We start from the raw sequence: 21,742 nt of genomic DNA, 5'->3' as shown, positions 1-21,742 counted from the left end.
GGTAGACAAAGTAAAGATTCCTAGAAACATCCACACATTTTTAGTGGTGGCTCTCCGGGCTTTGTTTAGTGAGTGGCTTAAACCAAACACTCCATCGATGGAAGCAATAATATCTCAGATGAAACATCTATTGGGACTGGAACTGATAGAAGCAGAAAGGAGTAAAGAAAAGTCAGCAGGAAAAGTTTTTCCGCTGCGGAAAAAATTCATTGGTTTTCATTATAGTCCTCAGGAAATCCTGAAAATAATTAGCCCTTTCCGCCACACAGAATGGTATTGTCTGGAAGACCCGGGAGGGACGTTGGGGGTTTTGGGACCATTGTTAGACACTTAGCATGTACCATATGGAGATGGTAGTCGACACCATAGAACATAATTGTGGAAGGGCTCACACTCACATTCTTATTCTTTGTTTGTGATACTACCTTTTATTTTTTTCTTCCTTTGCAAGGTTTACAGTTGCATTGACGAACAAATCAATCTCGTGTATGCTGATGTTTACTATTTGACCATGGAATTGACTGTTTAATTTTTTTGCTATGTTTAAAAATTTGAATAAAAAAGATGTTTTTAAAAAAAAAAAAAAAATGAACCTTGATAGTACAATATTACAAAACGATCTGGATAAGAGGTCAGAATGGGCAGACACTTGGCAAATGAGATTTAATGGTAATAAATGTAGAGTATTGCACCTAGGACGGAGTAATCCTATAGCTGCGTATACATTAAATGGAAGTTAACTTGGGACTATTGAACAGGAGAAAGACTTTGGTATTCTGCATAAATACATGTGGGGTCAATATAAAGGACTGGCACATGACTTATTCCTTCCAAAGACAATACTAAGGACCAGGGGGCACTCACTGCGAGTGGAAGAAAAGCGATTCCGGCAGCTGAATAGGAAAGGGTTCTTTACAGTTAGAGCAGTCAGACTGTGGAATGCCGACCACAAGAGGTAGTAATGGCAGATACTATAACAGCTTTATATCAGGGCTGGATGATTTCCTCAGTACAACATTGCCGGTTATAAATTATTTAGTGACTAAATATATAATTGGTGGAGGAAGGGTGAACTAGATGGAGCAGGGGCTTTTATTTCAACCGATGTGACTATGTAAGATGGGCTCAGATTGAGTCTGTACCTGGAAATTGGCATTGGATATTCGGGTGAGCACCAGTTTGATCTTTATCGGCCTCAATATGGTTCTGATACATTAGGATCCTGTGGTAGGACAGGCAGCCATAGGCCCCATCAGTCTCTGACCGGTAGGACTGCAAGACGTGGTCATCCGGGCGCAGACTCTGCACTGATGATCCCGCATTCTGCTGCTTGCGCCCCTGCGTGCTGGAGAAGAGTTGACTCATTGTGTCGGATTAGGTGAGTAGAAACCTATATTTGAGGGAGTTGGCACAAAGGAGGCGTTATTACTTTTGTAGGGGGCACTTGAGGCATCATTACTTTTTCAAGGGGCATTAATAATTTCTAAAGGGAGCACTTAGATGGGATAATCCATTTTAGGGGAGTAGATGACTTGGTTGCTCGGATTAAGTGGGTATGTACTTTTATTTTCTTACTACTTTTGGAGGGACTATGGGGGCGTGAATACTTTCTAAGTTACTCGGGCAATAATAGTGTTCATATTTAGGGTGTTATTGCTGGGTTTGCAGGCAGAATATTTGCATTGCCCGTGCCATTGTACCCCCCTCGCTGCACAGCCGCCCTCCAGGTCCTGTGCTTTGTGTCGCGCCCCCGGTGTCACAGGGCATCATATATAACTGGTGCTGCTATGGACAGGAGCGGTCTGTCTTGTGTAATGAGGGGTTTGGAAAGGAAATGAGAAAAGACGAGGCTTGATGTGTTTTTTTTTTTTTCCTTTTTTTTTTTTTTTGAGCAGATGGCTTTGGCAGATTAGGGCTTGATTAATGAAGTGAAGTGTACTGTTTGATTAACAGACCATCAGTTACATTGTAAAATGAGGGGATCCGAGAAACGTACCCGGTTTCACGCAAGAAGCAGCGCAACACTCACCATCGCCACTAAAATAAAGGAATTTTAGCCACTTTGTGGCTTTGGAAGCGTGAAGGGGTTAAAAAAAGGCTCAAAAGACTGAACAAATGAGCAGATAATCCTTTTAACATTGTATTGCAGAGGTTCATTCTTTTTAGCACTTTTTTTTCTGGCTGGTTACAAAACTTACCTGCCCCAAAAAATATGATGTGTGCACATTTCCTTAGCGTTAATTTTTTCTGCACTGCCCCCGCAGGAAAATGGAAGTATTACACAGTGTCCACTCAGTTCAATTGCTTGTGATGCAGACCAGGCTGGATCCTGAGCAGAAGACCCCCTCGCTCTACTAATTTCCTAATGGGGGTCTATCAAAATGGTATCGCCAGTCCAGGCGCCCCCCACATGTAACCAGTAGATACATTGCAACAGAGAACGGTATAAAACATATTCGTTTGATAAGTGGCATCAATTTTATTCTCCTCTCCTATTCCGTAAAAATGCTGAAATTATTCCATTGTTTGAATCGGAAAACATGGCGGAACTGATTGAAAACCGGCTATCCGGGCAGAGATAATGAAGACGATTAGGCCCTGTGATTATCACGCTGCACAGCTCGGTATCAGACGGCGGGGGATGGGTCTGCCGCAGAGAGGGGACCATGTCCGGGTGATTAATATGGACCTCGCCGGCCGGATTCAGTACAGTAATGGACCCAGTTACTGCAGATGAAGATTTTGGCTTCTAATATGTCTCCTGCGCGGGGATCAGTAACAGCTGCAATGTGAGGATGGCCGGGGGCGACACCTCACTACTCCAGGCTCATTAGGCATGGGAACAAGTGTATAAACATGTGTATATTGCTCCAAGAGCTTCATGCATCCTCCTCTCTATATCCCATACTAGGCATCTTAAGGTTATTAATTGGGAGAGTGGATTTTCTCCCTTAATTGAGACCCTTTTGCACATATTCACTAGATCAGACAGATATTGAAAAGAGCAACAGAGCAACGTGCATTGTGAAGGACAATGCTATTACCTGCTACAGGCTTCTGTAAGAATTAAAAAGCAATTTATATATATATATATATATATATATATATATATATATATATATATATATATATATATATATATATATGTGTGTGTGCAAACTTGGCTGTAAAGGATGTAACTCCTACAGTGTGTCATGTAGGAAGTCCTCTGAGCTACAAGCCGCAGCACAAAGCTCCCAATGTATAACTGGAGAACATTGTAACCAGAAAAGGTCTGCAAAACAGACAATTTAACAGCGAGAAGAATATTCGTATGCACCGACTGCAATCAAAGCTTTTAAAATGGCAAAGTCTGGTCTATTCTAGAGCGGTTAGGCTTTTTCAGAAAACCCCAGGATATGATATAAACATATGATCCTGGGATCTGCACTGATTAGTAGGAGGGGTGTCTTGTGTTACCCGTATGAATAAGATGGTGGTATGGAAGCCTGACCGCTAGTGTGGAGCAAAAACATTAGCAGTATCCGGGACTAGTGGCCACATCGGTAATCTGGTGTCACTGGACCAGAGTCCTCCAAATCTTCTCCAGCGCCTCTTCTGATTAACAGGCCCAGCATTGATACGGCATGAGGAAAATACAATATCACGCCAGACCTACTAATCAAAAGTAGGCAAAGCACCTCAGAGCTCTGGTCTGGCAGCCATGGACTACTGAGGTGGCCATAGGACCAGAGTCCTGCAAGCCTTCTCCAGCGCTTCTTCTGATTAACCGGCCCGGCAGTGATGCAGCATGAGGCACTCACAATATCACACCGGACCTACTAATCAGAAGGATAATGCCGGCAAGTAGGTAAAGAGCCTCCTAACTCTGGTCTGGTAGCCATGGACTACTGATGTGGCCACTGGACCAGGGTCTTGCAAACCTTCTCCAGCGCTCTTCTGGTTAGTAGGCCGGCGTTGATGCAGTATTACTCATACATAATATCATGTCGGATCTACTAATCAGAAGGATAATGCCGACAGGTAGGCATATAACCTCAGAGCTCTGGTCTGGTAGCCATGGACTAGCAATGTGGCTACTGGACCAGAATCCTGCAAACCTTCTCCAGAGCTTCTTCTGATTACCAGGCCCAGCAATGATGCATGTCAGATCTACTAATCAGAAGGATAATGCCGGCAGGTAGGCAAAGAATCACAGGGCTATGTCCAGCGGCCATGGACTACTGATGTGGCCACTGGATCAGGGTCCTTTTTTGCTTAACTCTTTCCATTCACTGTCCATGATCTGGGTCCCGCATGCCCGCTTCTACTATCATAGATCCAAGTAAGTGAATGGAGCCGTGGTCACACATGGCTCCATTTTTGCAGGAGTTTGGATGGCTGCTGAGTCCTTTGGTCGGACCCCAAGAGACCGTGCATTTATCACTTTTCCTATGGACAGATGATGAATGTTGCTCGTGGGATGACACACAGTGATAATTGTTTCAGTATTGATCACACATCGAGTTGTATTTAACCCTAAAACGCATATCTAGGGCCTCGGAGGTCTGCTAACTTACCTGTTTCTATGGTAGATTTCTATGGTTGCGCGTTCTAGGGTTAAACAACTTCTTAGATTGAGCTTTTGGTTTTTTTTTTTGCTTTCAGCCGAGTTATTATTTTATTTATTTATTTTTTTAAATTAGTGCCATTTCTGGACAGGTTTAACAATCCATATACAGCATAGATTCCTATAGAAGCCGCTACTAATTAGTGTGGCGCTTGCTGATATAACGGACATCGGTGACCTCCTGGACGTTCTTTGGTTTGGATGTGTTTAGTACATAAATTGGAGTCAGACTATGGCGGGCTTTGCACACTGCGACATCGCAAGCCGATGCTGCGATGCCGAGCGCGATAGTCCCCGCCCCCGTCGCAGCTGCGATATCCTTGTGATAGCATTATCGCTACGGCAGCTTCACATGGACTCCCCTGTCCTGCGACCGTCGCTGTGGCCGGCGACCCGCCTCCTTATTAAGGGGGCGGGTCGTGCGGCGTCACACGGCAGGCGGCCAATAGGAGTGGAGGGGTGGAGATGAACGGGATGTAAACATCCCGCCCATCTCCTTCCTTCCGCATATCCTACGGAAGCCGCGGTGACGCCGGTAGGAGATGTTCCTCGCTCCTGCGACTTCACACACAGTGATGTGTGCTGCCGCAGGAGCGAGGAACAACATCGGACCGTCGCGTCAGCGTAATCATGGATTTCGCCAACGCTGCACCAATGATACGATTACGACGCTTTTGCGCTCGTTAATCGTATCATCGAACCTTTACACACTACGATGTCGCATGCGATGCCGGATGTGCGTCACTTTCAATTTGACCCCACCGACATTGCTCCTGCGATGTCGTAGTCTGCAAAGTGCCCCTAAGTGCGGCCGTCGAGTACCAACATCAGTGTAATGTTGGAGGCCGAGCCAGTATAGTGATAGAAAGTCTATTACTTCAATGTCTATCATTCTGAATAAATGAGAGATTGTGCTCCATCATATGGAGATCGGTGCTGATATCTACCATGTGAAGTCCTTCCCTGATGATATTGTGGACTTGAAATCTTCTGTTCATGGGTCTAAATTTACAACTCAGATGACTATGCTCCAACCATTGTATCAGTCAGATGACTATGCTCCAACCATTGTATCAGTCAGATGACTATGCGCCAACCATTGTATCATTCAGATGACTATGCTCCAACCATTGTATCAGTCAGATGACTATGCGCCAACCATTGTATCATTCAGATGACTATGCTCCAACCATTGTATCAGTCAGATGACTATGCTCCAACCATTGTATCAGTCAGATGACTATGCGCCAACCATTGTATCATTCAGATGACTATGCTCCAACCATTGTATCAGTCAGATGACTATGCTCCAACCATTGTATCAGTCAGATGACTATGCGCCAACCATTGTATCATTCAGATGACTATGCTCCAACCATTAAATCATTCAGATGACTATGCTCCAACCATTGTATCATTCAGATGACTATGCGCCAACCATTGTATCAGTCAGATGACTATGCTCCAACCATTGTATCATTCAGATGACTATGCTCCAACCATTGTATCAGTCAGATGACTATGCTCCAACCATTGTATCAGTCAGATGACTATGCGCCAACCATTGTATCATTCAGATGACTATGCTCCAACCATTGTATCAGTCAGATGACTATGCTCCAACCATTGTATCAGTCAGATGACTATGCGCCAACCATTGTATCATTCAGATGACTATGCTCCAACCATTAAATCATTCAGCTGACTATGCTCCAACCATTGTATCATTCAGATGACTATGCGCCAACCATTGTATCAGTCAGATGACTATGCTCCAACCATTGTATCATTCAGATGACTATGCACCAACCATTGTATCAGTCAGATGACTATGCGCCAACCATTGTATCATTCAGATGACTATGCTCCAACCATTGTATCAGTCAGATGACTATGCTCCAACCATTGTATCAGTCAGATGACTATGCGCCAACCATTGTATCAGTCAGATGACTATGCGCCAACCATTGTATCAGTCAGATGACTATGCGCCAACCATTGTATCATTCAGATGACTATGCTCCAACCATTAAATCATTCAGATGACTATGCACCAACCATTGTATCATTCAGATGACTATGCGCCAACCATTGTATCATTCAGATGACTATGCGCCAACCATTGTATCATTCAGATGACTATGCACCAACCATTGTATCATTCAGATGACTATGCGCCAACCATTGTATCATTCAGATGACTATGCGCCAACCATTGTATCATTCAGATGACTATGCACCATCCATTGTATCATTCAGATGACTATGCACCAACCATTGTATCATTCAGATGACTATGCACCATCCATTGTATCATTCAGATGACTATGCGCCATCCATTGTATCATTCAGATGACTGTGCACCATCCATTGTATCATTCAGATGACTATGCACCATCCATTGTATCATTCAGATGACTGTGCTCCAACCATTGTATCATTCAGATGACTACGCACCATCCATTGTATCATTCAGATGACTATGCACTATCCATTGTATCATTCAGATGACTATGCACCATCCATTGTATCATTCAGATGACTATGCACCATCCATTGTATCATTCAGATGACTATGCACCATCCATTGTATCATTCAGATGACTGTGCTCCAACCATTGTATCATTCAGATGACTACGCACCATCCATTGTATCATTCAGATGACTATGCACTATCCATTGTATCATTCAGATGACTATGTGCCAACCATTGTATCATTCAGATGACTATGCGCCAACCATTGTATCATTCAGATGACTATGCACCATCCATTGTATCATTCAGATGACTATGCACCAACCATTGTATCATTCAGATGACTATGCACCATCCATTGTATCATTCAGATGACTATGCGCCATCCATTGTATCATTCAGATGACTATGCACCAGTCATTGTATCATTCAGATGACTATGCGCCATCCATTGTATCATTCAGATGACTATGCTCCAACCATTGTATCATTCAGATGACTATGCACCAACCATTGTATCATTCAGATGACTATGCACCATCCATTGTATCATTCAGATGACTATGCACCAACCATTGTATCATTCAGATGACTATGCTCCAACCATTGTATCATTCAGATGACTATGCACCAACCATTCTATCATTCAGATGACTATGCTCCAACCATTGTATCATTCAGATGACTATGCACCAACCATTGTATCATTCAGATGACTATGCACCATCCATTGTATCATTCAGATGACTATGCTCCAACCATTGTATCATTCAGATGACTATGCACCAACCATTGTATCATTCAGATGACTATGCACCAACCATTGTATCATTCAGATGACTATGCACCATCCATTGTATCATTCAAATGACTATGCACCATCCATTGTATCATTCAGATGACTATGCACCATCCATTGTATCATTCAGATGACTATGCTCCAACCATTGTATCATTCAGATGACTATGCACCATCCATTGTATCATTCAGATGACTATGCACCATCCATTGTATCATTCAGATGACTGTGCTCCATACATTGTATCATTCAGATGACTATGCTCCATCCATTGTATCATTCAGATGACTATGCTCCAACCATTGTATCATTCAGATGACTATGCTCCAACCATTGTATCATTCAGATGACTATGCTCCATCCATTGTATCAGTCAGATGACTATGCTCCATCCATTGTATCATTCAGATGACTATGCTCCATCCATTGTATCATTCAGATGACTATGCTCCAACCATTGTATCATTCAGATGACTATGCTCCATCCATTGTATCAGTCAGATGACTATGCTCCAACCATTGTATCATTCAGATGACTATGCACCATCCATTGTATCATTCAGATGACTATGCACCATCCATTGCATCATTCAGATGACTATGCACCATCCATTGTATCATTCAGATGACTATGCTCCATCCATTGTATCATTCAGATGACTATGCTCCAACCATTGTATCATTCAGATGACTATGCGCCAACCATTGTATCATTCAGATGACTATGCTCCAACCATTGTATCATTCAGATGACTATGCGCCAATCATTGTATCATTCAGATGACTATGCGCCATCCATTGTATCATTCAGATGACTATGCGCCATCCATTGTATCATTCAGATGACTATGCTCCATCCATTGTATCATTCAGATGACTATGCACCATCCATTGTATCATTCAGATGACTATGCACCAACCATTGTATCATTCAGATGACTATGCACCAACCATTGTATCATTCAGATGACTATGCACCATCCATTGTATCATTCAGATGACTATGCACCAACCATTGTATCATTCAGATGACTATGCACCAACCATTGTATCATTCAGATGACTATGCGCCAATCATTGTATCATTCAGATGACTATGCGCCATCCATTGTATCATTCAGATGACTATGCCCCATCCATTGTATCATTCAGATGACTATGCACCATCCATTGTATCATTCAGATGACTATGCGCCAATCATTGTATCATTCAGATGACTATGCACCATCCATTGTATCATTCAGATGACTATGCACCATCCATTGTATCATTCAGATGACTATGCACCATCCATTGTATCATTCAGATGACTATGCACCAACCATTGTATCATTCAGATGACTATGCACCAACCATTGTATCATTCAGATGACTATGCACCAACCATTGTATCATTCAGATGACTATGCACCATCCATTGTATCATTCAGATGACTATGCACCATCCATTGTATCATTCAGATGACTATGCACCAACCATTGTATCATTCAGATGACTATGCACCAACCATTGTATCATTCAGATGACTATGCACCAACCATTGTATCATTCAGATGACTATGCTCCATCCATTGTATCATTCAGATGACTATGCACCATCCATTGTATCATTCAGATCATTGTCCCTTCTGTTTTCTCTTTTGCTGCTGACATTCTTAACTTCTTAATATTAACTCTGAGGTTTTCAATCTTTTTGCAGTTTTAAGCATTGGAGAAGGAGGATTCTGGGAAGGAAATGCCAGGGGGCACGTTGGATGGTTTCCTGCAGAATGTGTGGAAGAAGTTCAGCCGAAGCCAAATGAAGGGCGACCAGGTAAGAGGATCCTGGAAATCCACTGGGTGACCCCCCCTTTGAGTCATGTAATGTATGGATTGCGAGGATTTGCCGCCATGCTGTATTTTTAGCACTTGGCATATATTTCTGTGCCATTGTCATGTGAGGGAGGTGTTGGACAAGGTGTGGAGGAATCGAGCGCATGTTAACCAACGTGTGACAGAAAGAGAGGGGAGACTAATGCTAAGAAACGGCGTCTGTATAGATAGAGAGCTCTGCCGGAAGTCTGCTGAGACCTGTGGTACCCCGGGAAATAAGCAGATATAAATGCACAGACATATTGCAGCCGGCTCGTGTGAAAATCCTCTGCAGAGGTTTCCCACCTTAGTATCATACAACATTAGACATATTCTGATCCGAGGAGGTCTGACCGCGGGGACTGCAGGCATTTGTGGTTGTGATATAAATGGGAGCGGAGCTAAGCGCTTTCCATTCTTGGAAATTGTGGTATTTTATCCATGGGAAAATCCCTTTAATTAATAGCTTTGTGCATTCAGCATCAGTCAGACTTGGTGCACACTTCACAGCTTGGGAAGGTTACAAAGACACCACCATTACAGAAGAGGGGAGATGGGTGTGCGCTGGGAGCGCTCCTGTTAGGCTGCGGGTCTTCGGTTTGTTATGTAGACTTCTACATGCTCCATATAGCGGGTTTTACTTACTGCTAGTTGTGCAAAGGCAATTCTAATAGCACTGCACTGCTTCATTGGGGATCAAAAGTGGGGATGCAAAGGTATCATGAGCTCCAAGTAAGGGGAAGAAGCTGCCAGTGATGTAGAGGTAGATGAATAGAATATAACTAGTGATGAGCGGGCACTACGATGCTTGGGTGCTCTGTACTCATAACTAGTGATGAGCGGGCACTACCATGCTCGGGTGCTCCGTACTCGTAACTAGTGATGAGCGGGCACTACCATGCTCGGGTGCTCAATACTCGTAACTAGTGATGAGCGGGCACTACCATGCTCGGGTGCTCAGTACTCGTAACTAGTGATGAGCGGGAACTACCATGCTCGGGTGCTCAGTACTCGTAACTAGTGATGAGTGGGCACTACCATGCTCGGGTGCTCAGTACTGGTAACTAGTGATGAGCGGGCACTACCATGCTCGTGTGCTCAGTACTTGTAACTAGTGATGAGCGGGCACTACCATGCTCGGGTGCTCAGTACTGGTAACTAGTGATGAGCGGGCACTACCATGCTCGGGTGCTCAGTACTGGTAACTAGTGATGAGCGGGCACTACCATGCTCGGGTGCTCAGTACTGGTAACTAGTGATGAGCGGGCACTACCATGCTCGGGTGCGCTGTACTCGTAACTAATGATGAGTGAGCACTACCATGCTCGGGTGCTCAGTACTGGTAACTAGTGATGAGCGGGCACTACCATGCTCGGTTGCTCTGTACTCATAACTAGTGATGAGCGGGCACTGCCATTCTCGGGTGCTCAGTTCTGGTAACTGCTAGTTTCAAGTACTGAGCACCCGAGCATGTTAGTGCCCGCTCATCACTAGTTACCAGTACGGAGCACCCGAGCATGGTAGTGCCCGCTTATCATTAGTTACCAGTACTGAGCACCCAAGCATGGTAGTGCCCGCTCATCACTAGTTACCAGTACTGAGCACCCGAGCATGGTAGTGCCCGCTCATCACTAGTTACCAGTACTGAGCACCTGAGCATGGTAGTGCCCGCTCATCACTAGTTGCCAGTACTGAGCACCCGAGCATGGTAGTGCCCGCTCATCACTAGTTACCAGTACTGAGCACCCGAGCATGGTAGTGCCTGCTCATCACTAGTTACCAGTACTGAGCACCCGAGCATGGTAGTGCCCGCTCATCACTAGTTACCAGTACTGAGCACCCGAGCATGGTAGTGCCCACTCATCACTAGTTACCAGTACTGAGCACCTGAACATGGTAGTGCCCGCTCATTACTAGTTACCAGTACTGAGCATCCGAGCATGGTAGTGCCCGCTCATCACTAGTTACCAGTACTGAGCACCTGAACATGGTAGTGCCCGCTCATCACTAGTTACCAGTACTGAGCTCCTGAGCATGGTAGTGCCCGCTCATCACTAGTTACCAGTACTGAGCACTCGAGCATGGTAGTGCCCGCTCATCACTAGTTACCAGTACCGAGCACCCGAGCATGGTAGTGCCCGCTCATCACTAGTTACGAGTACAGAGCACCCGAGCATGGTAGTGCCCGCTCATCACTAGTTACCAGTACTGAGCACCTGAGCATGGTAGTGCCCGCTCATCACTAGTTACCAGTACTGAGCACCTGAGCATGGTAGTGCCCGCTCATCACTAGTTACCAGTACTGAGCACCCGAGCATGGTAGTGCTCACTCATCACTAGTTACCAGTACTGAGGACCTGAGCATGGTAGTGCCCGCTCATCACTAGTTACGAGTACAGAGCACCCGAGCATGGTAGTGCCCGCTCATCACTAGTTACCAGTACTGAGCACCTGAGCATGGTAGTGCCCGCTCCTCACTAGTTACCAGTACCGAGCACCTGAGCATGGTAGTGCCCGCTCCTCACTAGTTACCAGTACCGAGCACCTGAGCATGGTAGTGCCCGCTCATCACTAAATATAACCTCTAGGCTGTGATATTTGTAAATGGTGGACCATCAGTCTTATCTCTGCGCCTTATTTGTGACCCACGTTCCCTCCATATATTCGGAGGACTTTGCCAGTAATGGAAGTGGATGCCAGCAGAGGAACCTGGCAGCGTGTTTATTCGGCTGGTTTAGAAATATTATGTATGTCTCAGATCACTTTACAGGAAAGTCAAAAACATTTCTTCCCTTAATTTTTGCTCCTTTGTAAAAAAAAAATAAATGTTCACTGCCGTTAATGGTGCCCCAATATTTTGAGTCTTCGTCTTCTTGGCCGGATGCTCTCGTCGCAGTCACAGATAGAAAAGTAATGAATCGGAAACGTTTGCAGCTTTGATACTTTTGTATTTTGCCTTTACTACATAGCTTCACTGTCTCATTACTCTCCCATGCTTCCGGCCAGGAATGCTGAGGACAATTCCCATGCGCGGGGTCGTCCTTCAGTCATTATTTCATTACCAGTCCTTGTTTGTGCGGCGCATGTAATTAACCTACATAGATGAGCGTGCTTCTGTAGGCGCTGCGCATTATTTAGACCGTCTGATTTGGATGAGAGTTGAAGGCGTAGGGGGTAACGGGACCTCTGACTCAGGAATCCGCGTCATGCACAATGCTCGTTATCAAGGACGATGGTAATGGGCTCTCACATGTCCTGAAGGCTTTTTTGCACCCACAATGCAGCATTTGGAAGATATTTCGTAGGCAAAGGACAGAGCGGGTGGAAGGAGATGTGAGGGGATCTGTACAGAATGGTCGGATCACTTGCGCTGATGCAGCATCTCCTAACTGTGGCCTTGGGATATCCGGCTCATGAAATCCTGACATGGAAGACCTCGAGCCGGCATAGGACAGGGCATGCTTGTATTTGTAGTTTTGCATTAATTACTGCCACTTGCTGTGTGCAATTTGCTTCTAAATGGGTCAAGATCCAGTCTTCCCTGGATGTGGTATTACAGCTTTGACGTATTCTCTGCAACGGAGCAGAGCGGTGATACCAGAAAGGAAGCGGCCATGTTTATGTGATCCCGCACAAGAAGAAAGAAATCCAAATGGTAAGGCTAAGTTCACACATCCTGTGTTTTCAATCCGTCAGGTCCGTCAGCAACGGATCAGTCATTTTCAAGATGTCAACTGATGCAACTGATGTGTTTTTCACAGGATTCCTTTCACAGGAATCCTGTGAAAAAACTGATCAGTTGCGTCCGTTACATCCGCTGTGCGTCCGTTTTTTGACGGATCAGTCATGATCCGTCTGTGTTTGGGACAGCCCAGTGGGCGTGCCAAACATGCTGGGCATGCTCAGTAGAGCATGACGGAATCCTGCGCTGGATTCCGTTGTAAAACGGATTACAACGGAATCCTGCACCATAGACATGCATTACAAGCTTGGCGGATCGCGACGGATTCCTGCGCGGTGCGTTGTTTTCAACGGCCCGAAAAACGTTACATTCTGCGTTGCTACCCGCTCGGCGGTCAGTCAAAAACGACGGACCGCGACGCAGCGGATGCAACGCAGGGTCATCAGTCGCAATCCGTCGCTAATATAAGTCTATGGGGAAATACAGGATTCCTGCAAAATATTTTGCAGGGTACCGTAATTCCCCAAGGCGACGGATTGTGACTGATGCAAAACACAGGATGTGTGAACTTAGCCTAACAGGGTTGTTCTCACGGGTTCCAGCTTGCCCGAGAACAGCGCTCTTCTAAGGATTAGTACAGCCCCTGGCAAAAATTATGGCCTCCCCTGGCTCTGAGGATGTTTATTTAGTTGTTTACTTTTGTTTAAAAAAAGCAGATCACAGACGGCCCAAAACTAAAGTCATTTCAAATGCCAACTTTCTGGCTTTAAGAAACACTAAAAATAATCATGAAAACATAATGTGCTAGCCAGTAATGGTTAATTTTCAAGACCAAACAGGGCGCAAAATTATGGAATCACTCAATTATGAGGAAGAAATTATGGCATCGCCCTGTAAATTTTCATTCCAAAAACTGACATCTGCATCAAATAAGGTCTGCTCGTTACTCTGCATCTAAAAAGGAGTGATCACACCTTGGAGAGCTGTTGCACCAAGTGGACTGACATGAATTGTGGCTCCAACACGAGAGATGTCAATTGAAACAAAGGAGAGGATTATCCAACTCTTAAAAGAGGGTAAATCATCACACAATGTTGCAAAAGATGTTGGTTGTTCACAGTCAGCTGTGTCTAAAATTTGGACCAAATACAAACTACATGGGAAGGTTGTTAAAGACAAACATACTGGTAGACCAAGGAAGACATCAAAGTGGCAAGACAGGAAACTTGAAGCAATATGTCTCCAAAGCTGGAAATGCACAACAAAACAAATGAGGAACGAATGAGAGGAAACTGGAGTCAATGTCTGTGACCGAACTGTAAGAAACCGCCTACAGGAAATGGGATTTACAGACAGAAAAGATAAACAATAAAAAGATGACTACCTGAAGGGAACATGTAAATTTCCACAGTCATTGATGATATGGGGCTGCATGTAAGGTAAAGGCATTGGGGAGATGGCTGTCATTACATCTTCAATAAATGCCCAAGTTTACATTGAAATTTTGCACACTTTTCTTACTTCATCAATTGAAAGGATGTTTGGGGATGATGAAATAATTTATCAAGATGATAATGCATCCTGCCATAGGGCAAAAACTGTGAAAACATTCCTTGAAAGAAGACACATAAGGTCAATGTCATGGCCTGCAAATAGTCCAGATCTCAATCCAATTGAAAATCTTTGGTGGAAGTTGAACAAAATGGTCCATGACAAGGCTCCAACCTGCAAAGCTGATCGGGCAACAGCAATCAGAGAAAGTTGGAGACAGATTGATGAAGAGTCCTGGTTGTCACTCATTTAAGTCCATGCCTCAAAGACTGAAAGTCGTTATAAAAGCCAGAGGTGGTGCCACAAAATACTACTGATGGATTACAGGAGGGTTCTTTTGTTTGTTTGTTTTTCATGATTCCATATTTTTTTCCTCATAATTGCGTGATTCCATAATTTTTTCCCAATGTTTGGTCTTGAGGAGTAACAGTTACTGGCTGCACAATATGTTTTCATGATTTTTGTTAGTGTTTCTTAAAGCCAGAAAGTTGCCATTTGAAATGACTTTACTTTTGTTTATAAAAAGCAGATCACAGACGGCACAAAACTAAACAACTGAATGAACATCCTCAGAGCCAGGTGATTCCATAATGTTTGCCAGGGGTTGTATTTTGGACCAGCGATGTGTCCAAACTGCACGCTTTCCCATAGAAGCCCCCCGGATCTAGCGAGATCGCCAACTTCAGAGCAGCGCTTGCAAGCATGTAAGTTCTTGCCTAATAGACAGTCCATCTCTGATTTTTTTTTTTGCAGAATTTGACTTATGCATCCTGTATACATGACAGTATTAGAAGACTGCAGGAGCTATCAGTGAGCTCAATGTCCAGTCTCTAAAGCTGATCTCTCTTCTCCTGAACCATCTTCTTATGAGCTCTCTATTCCCTTTAGACAGATGTTGACCAAACCTTGGTTCGGCCAATCGTTCAATCAGCTGATATCTCAACAAACTCTCTTATACACTGGATTGATTTCTTTTCCGAGCTCTCCTGTGTTTGCAGCAAGTGCCTTGCTTTCTTGTCAGTTGGGAGATGGTTAATAAGACAGGCCGCTTTTTGGTTAGCTGAATCGGTCATTCACCAGGTCCTTAGTAGGAAGGTCCAAGCTTGGATGTGTTGACCCCCTAATGCTGGAAAAAGGCAGCTAAGGATACTTAGGTGCGTGTTGTAAATGTCGTCTGTGTGGGTGCTGTTTTGAAGTACCAGGAATGGTAGTGGAGCTGAATCTGAGCCTGTGACTCAGACAGGTGTCGGTGTTAATTGGAAATTAGGGAAGTCCTATTGCAGACAAGTCTGGTCTATATAGGAGAGCACTTTTTTGACTTGCTGGCGCCGGTTATAATTGTATATTCCTCAGTCTCTGTTTCTGGCTTGGAGTTCTGTCCGTCCCTGTTTCCCTGAGCATGACCGTTTTTTCCTTGCTTCCTGGTTTACACCGTAGGGTGTTGTTTTTCCTTGTTTTGCTTTGTATCTGTTTTCTTGCAGGTGAAGTTTGGTTTCTCTTGTGTTGTGAGCACGGGGGTTTCCCTGTGCTGGCTCTCCTGCAGGAAAAGGGATTTTCCCTCTGTTTAACTTGATTATTTGCTCTTCTGTATTTTTGTGTGTTTTTTGTTCTCCCGTTATTTACAGGAGTACCTGATATAGTGGGGGTGATGTCGTTCAACCTCCAGGGCCATTTTTACTATCAGGAGTTTGGTATTTTGCTATTGGGATTTTGCACTGACCACAATCGGTTTCCTTTCTTTTTCTTTGTATCAAGTTAGTTGGGCCTCGCCTTTGCTGAATCTATTTGTCCTATCTGTGTATTATGTTTTTCTACATCACTGTAATCTTTATATGTGGGGGGCTATCTACATCTTTGGGGACTTCTCTGAGGCAAGGTAGATTTCCTCATTTCTCTCTGTGAGGTGTATCTAGTTTCTTAAGCTGTGACGTGGCATCTAGGTTTTTATGAACGCTCCACGGCTACTTCTCGTGTGGTCTGATAGGGTATTGCGGTCAGCCCAGGTTCTAACTACTCCTGTTTTTTTGGTGTTTTTTGACCAATGGGAGTTTTTTGTAATCTTCCACGGTTACCGGATCATAACAGGTGGGTTTGTGGAGGAATAGAAGTGCAATGCACCATACTAATGAAATAGAGCGTCGTCAATATATCTGGATATAAAATAACACACCCAGGGGTAATAATTGAGAACGTCGGACCCTCACTCATCCAGCGATGCCCTGTGCCACCGAGGAAGGAGATGTTCCAGTTTCATCTGTGGAATTACATGTAGATTTCACTCTCTTCATAAGTTAAACCCTTGTATAATTAAATTAAGAAGTGGCGGTATAATTGTGTTTGCCTGCAGAACTAAGCAGATTTGCTCCTGTAGTAATTAGCGCGCCGAGGGTATTATTGCCTTACTTATACAAACCCAATCAATGTGCAATCAATAAACTAATAACCGCGGGCTGCGTGACATTCTCCGGCTTCTCGTGTATCCTCTGTGTGGATAGTAATGCAGGGTCCTACAAACATCCCCCCAATGTCTGGTGATTGCTCATGTAGAGACCATTTTGCACTTGGGGCCCCTGCGTCTTTGCATCGCTTTGGGGGTGAGGTTTCCCTTGCTATGTTATCGCTTTTACTGTTGGTGTCAGTTTGCACTTGCGATCCTGGAATTCTGTTCTTCAAGCAATTAAATCATCCCGAGCCCTGCAATACTTTACTGCCAGAAAATACGCTACAATGCATCAGATAGCGAGGTTCTCATTAGTGAAGCTGCCTGTACCGAGGTAGTAAGCGCCCAGCATAGCACGTCTGTTAGATTTACGTGCATGATCCATGTTGTGCCTACGGAGGGCGCCGTAATGTCGCTATTTACTATGTAGCAGCCCTGAGGCCACCATATAATAGAACCCCAATACTATACCCAATATATGTTTTATAGCTTCACTTTTTGTGTCCTTTGTCCATATTAAGGTCTAAGAGGAAAACTTTTATCCTTGCGGAGACTGACAAACCAAACTGACAAATCTGGCTGCCAGTGAGGAGACTTATAGCTGCAGTGCTCCTCTGGGAAATATGCAAATTGTGTCTTCAGGAAGGAAAGAGACGAACTCTAGCGCCACTTATTGGAAGCAGCAATCCTAAAAATCAAAAGTGACCCTTTAACGAGCCTTTTCATATGACTTAGGATTTATGCCGGTGTAGGGTGGCACGGTGGCTCTGTGGTTAGCACTGCAGTCTTGTGGTGGCTCAGTGGTTAGCACTGCAGTCTTGCAGCGCTGGGGTCCTGGGTTCGAATCCCACCAAGGACAACATCTGCAAGGAGTTTGTATGTTCTCCCTGTGTTTGCGTGGGTTTCCTCCGGGTTCTCCAGTTTCCTACCACACTCCAAAGACATACAGATAGGGACTTTAGATTGTGAGCCCCAATGGGGACAGTTTTCTGATGTATGTAAAGCGCTGCGGAATTAATAGCGCTATATAAAAATAAAGATTTTCTTTTTTTTTGTATGCCAAATCAGAACTTCAATTTGCAGACATGGTGTTTCGGGTGATTGCCCCTCCTCAGTGCAAGGTATGAGATCTGATCTGGCTGTATGAGAAGCTATAGTAGGGTCTAAGGAGACAACAAATTGTCTCTTCAGGAAAGGAGACAAACTCTAGTGCCACCTATTGGAAGAAGCAATCCTAAAAGACAATCCTAGAAGAGACAATTTGAATATTTCCCAGAGGAGCATTGCAGCTATAAGACTTTTCACTGGCAGCCAGATTGGTATGTCAGTATCCGCAAGGAGAAACGTTTTTCACCTTAGACCCCACTATAGCTTCTTATACAGCCAGATCAGATCTCATACTTTGCATTGACGAGGGGCAATCAGCTCGAAACACTGTGACTGCAAATTGAGGTTCTGATCTGGCATAAATCCTGTCATATGAAATGACCTGTTATAAAGGGCCACTTTTGGGATTGCTACTTCCAATAGGTAGCACTAGAGATCGTCTCCTTCCTCCCTGAAGAGACAATTTGTCCATATTAAATTTTTATTGTGGGTATTTGGAATTTTCAATTAATTTTTGCTACTTTTGACACTTTTTACACATAAACTCACCCTATAGATGAAATTAATCCATAATTGACATTTCCTTATATTATTTCAAGACATTTGTGCCGGTGCACGAAAGTCTATTTCTCAGTGGATGTGATTAGAAACTTTACATCCTATAAAATGTACATATATAGCAATTAATTCATATTTGCAGAAATGGTGCAATTATCAGGCTTCCTATGCAGCTAAAATAAAGAATTATATTGCATTAAAAAAAAAAGAAAAACAACAAAACGTTGTAACGCGCACAGTGCATGTTCATAATAGGAATTCTATTTGTGAGGGTGCATTCTACTCTGTTGCCACAAGGTGGCAGTGTTTATATACAAAACAATATTCAGTTTACAAGAACAGGCTGGGATTGCTATGACTGTTGTACACAGGGCGTGTAGATATAAACTAGAACATTTCTATTTCTGCCATTGCCAATTTGGGGATTGCATCTTCACAAATGATCCTTTTGTATCAAGCCGCCCTCCAATCATCCCGCACTTGTATAGAGATGCATTCAGGCCAGACTACATTGGTGTGGATCAATGAAGCACACCTCTATGGGATTTTTTTTCTGCCAATTAGGACTAGACCTTGTCTTCAGAGAGTTGGTTACTGCTCTATATATCTTCGTTTAGCCGATGGGTTTAATATAGATAATTGGGAGGGGTGGGGGGAGGGGGTTACAGGTTTGGATTGCTGCTGCAAAATTTCACATTGGACTTGTGTCTGATGTGTTATGGTCTTAGGGAATCATATGTACCACCTTTCCATCTCCTTAAAGGGGATATTCCAAAATGAAAACTTATCTTGTATCTGCCGGATAGGGCCGCAGCAATCCTGAGAACGGGGCACTGGATATGAAAATCGTTTGTAGAGCCCAGTTTTCAATGGAGGGGAAGTCCATTGCCTATGGAGCTCCCAGAGAAACAACAGCTATTTCTCCAGTCCTATAGAAAATGAATGGCACGGAGGGGGCGCATGCTCAGCTCCTGCTCCATTCATTGCAAGTTCAGCGCTCATCTATTTTCCAATTGCCCCATTGAATTGAGTGGAGGTCGATCTTCCATACCTCCACCTCCATTCTTGGGATCACTGAATGTCCCACTGGTCGCCATGTCCAGTATTCAGGACATGCTGGGGGTTGTAGTGTTCTATGCACAGGATAATAGAATTGTATTAAGGCTATGTCCAGTATTCAGGGCATGCTGGGGGTTGTAGTGTTCTATGCATAGAATAATAGAATGGTATTATGGCTATGTCCAGTATTCAGGGCATGCTGGGGGTTGTAGTGTTCTGTGTATACTGAGTAATAGAATGGTATTATGGCTATGTCCTGTATTCAGGGCATGCTGGGGGTTGTAGTGTTCTGTGTATACAGAATAATATAATTGTATTATGGCTATGCCCAGTATTCAGGGCATGCTGAGGGTTGTAGTGTTCTATGCATAGAATAATAGAATGGTATTATGGCTATGTCCAGTATTCAGGGCATGCTGGGGGTTGTAGTGTTCTGTGCATAGCCATAATACCATTCTATTATTCTATGTCCAGTATTCAGGGCATGCTGAGGGTTGTAGTGTTCTATGCATAGAATAATAGAATGGTATTATGGCTATGTCTAGTATTCAGGGCATGCTGGGGGTTGTAGTGTTCTATGCATAGAATAATAGAATGGTATTATGGCTATGTCCAGTATTCAGGGCATGCTGGGGGTTGTAGTGTTCTGTGTATACTGAGTAATAGAATGGTATTATGGCTATGTCCAGTATTCAGGGCATGCTGGGGGTTGTAGTGTTCTGTGTATACTGAGTAATAGAATGGTATTATGGCTATGTCCAGTATTCAGGGCATGCTGAGGGTTGTAGTGTTCTATGCATAGAATAATAGAATGGTATTATGGCTATGTCTAGTATTCAGGGCATGCTGGGGGTTGTAGTGTTCTATGCATAGAATAATAGAATGGTATTATGGCTATGTCCAGTATTCAGGGCATGCTGGGGGTTGTAGTGTTCTGTGTATACTGAGTAATAGAATGGTATTATGGCTATGTCCAGTATTCAGGGCATGCTGGGGGTTGTAGTGTTCTATGCATAGAATAATAGAATGGTATTATGGCTATGTCTAGTATTCAGGGCATGCTGGGGGTTGTAGTGTTCTGTGTATACTGAGTAATAGAATGGTATTATGGCTATGTCTAGTATTCAGGGCATGCTGGGGGTTGTAGTGTTCTATGCATAGAATAATAGAATGGTATTATGGCTATGTCCAGTATTCAGGGCATGCTGGGGGTTGTAGTGTTCTGTGTATACTGAGTAATAGAATGGTATTATGGCTATGTCCAGTATTCAGGGCATGCTGGGGGTTGTAGTGTTCTGTGTATACTGAGTAATAAAATGGTAATATGGCTATGTCCAGTATTCAGGGCATGCTGGGGGTTGTAGTGTTCTATGCATAGAATAATAGAATGGTATTATGGCTATGTCCAGTATTCAGGGCATGCTGGGGGTTGTAGTGTTCTGTGTATACTGAGTAATAGAATGGTATTATGGCTATGTCCAGTATTCAGGGCATGCTGGGGGTTGTAGTGTTCTGTGTATACTGAGTAATAGAATGGTAATATGGCTATGTCCAGTATTCAGGGCATGCTGGGGGTTGTAGTGTTCTATGCATAGAATAATAGAAT

At 43.8% G+C, this 21,742-nt stretch overlaps 1 protein-coding gene across 1 annotated transcript in view; it reads left to right on the top strand.

Annotated features, from left to right (window-relative positions):
* SHANK2 (SH3 and multiple ankyrin repeat domains 2) overlaps positions 1-21,742 on the top strand; it is a 724,216-nt gene that overhangs the window by 339,471 nt on the left and 363,003 nt on the right. Inside the window, exon 15 of the mRNA XM_075326528.1 lies at positions 9,588-9,701. Within this exon, the coding sequence (XP_075182643.1) occupies positions 9,588-9,701 (114 nt within the window). The remainder of the gene's footprint in view (positions 1-9,587; positions 9,702-21,742) is intronic.

This window comes from Anomaloglossus baeobatrachus, chromosome 10 (assembly GCF_048569485.1).
Source record: "Anomaloglossus baeobatrachus isolate aAnoBae1 chromosome 10, aAnoBae1.hap1, whole genome shotgun sequence".
NCBI lineage: Eukaryota > Metazoa > Chordata > Amphibia > Anura > Aromobatidae > Anomaloglossus > Anomaloglossus baeobatrachus.
This window is presented reverse-complemented; position numbering and strand designations above follow the sequence as displayed.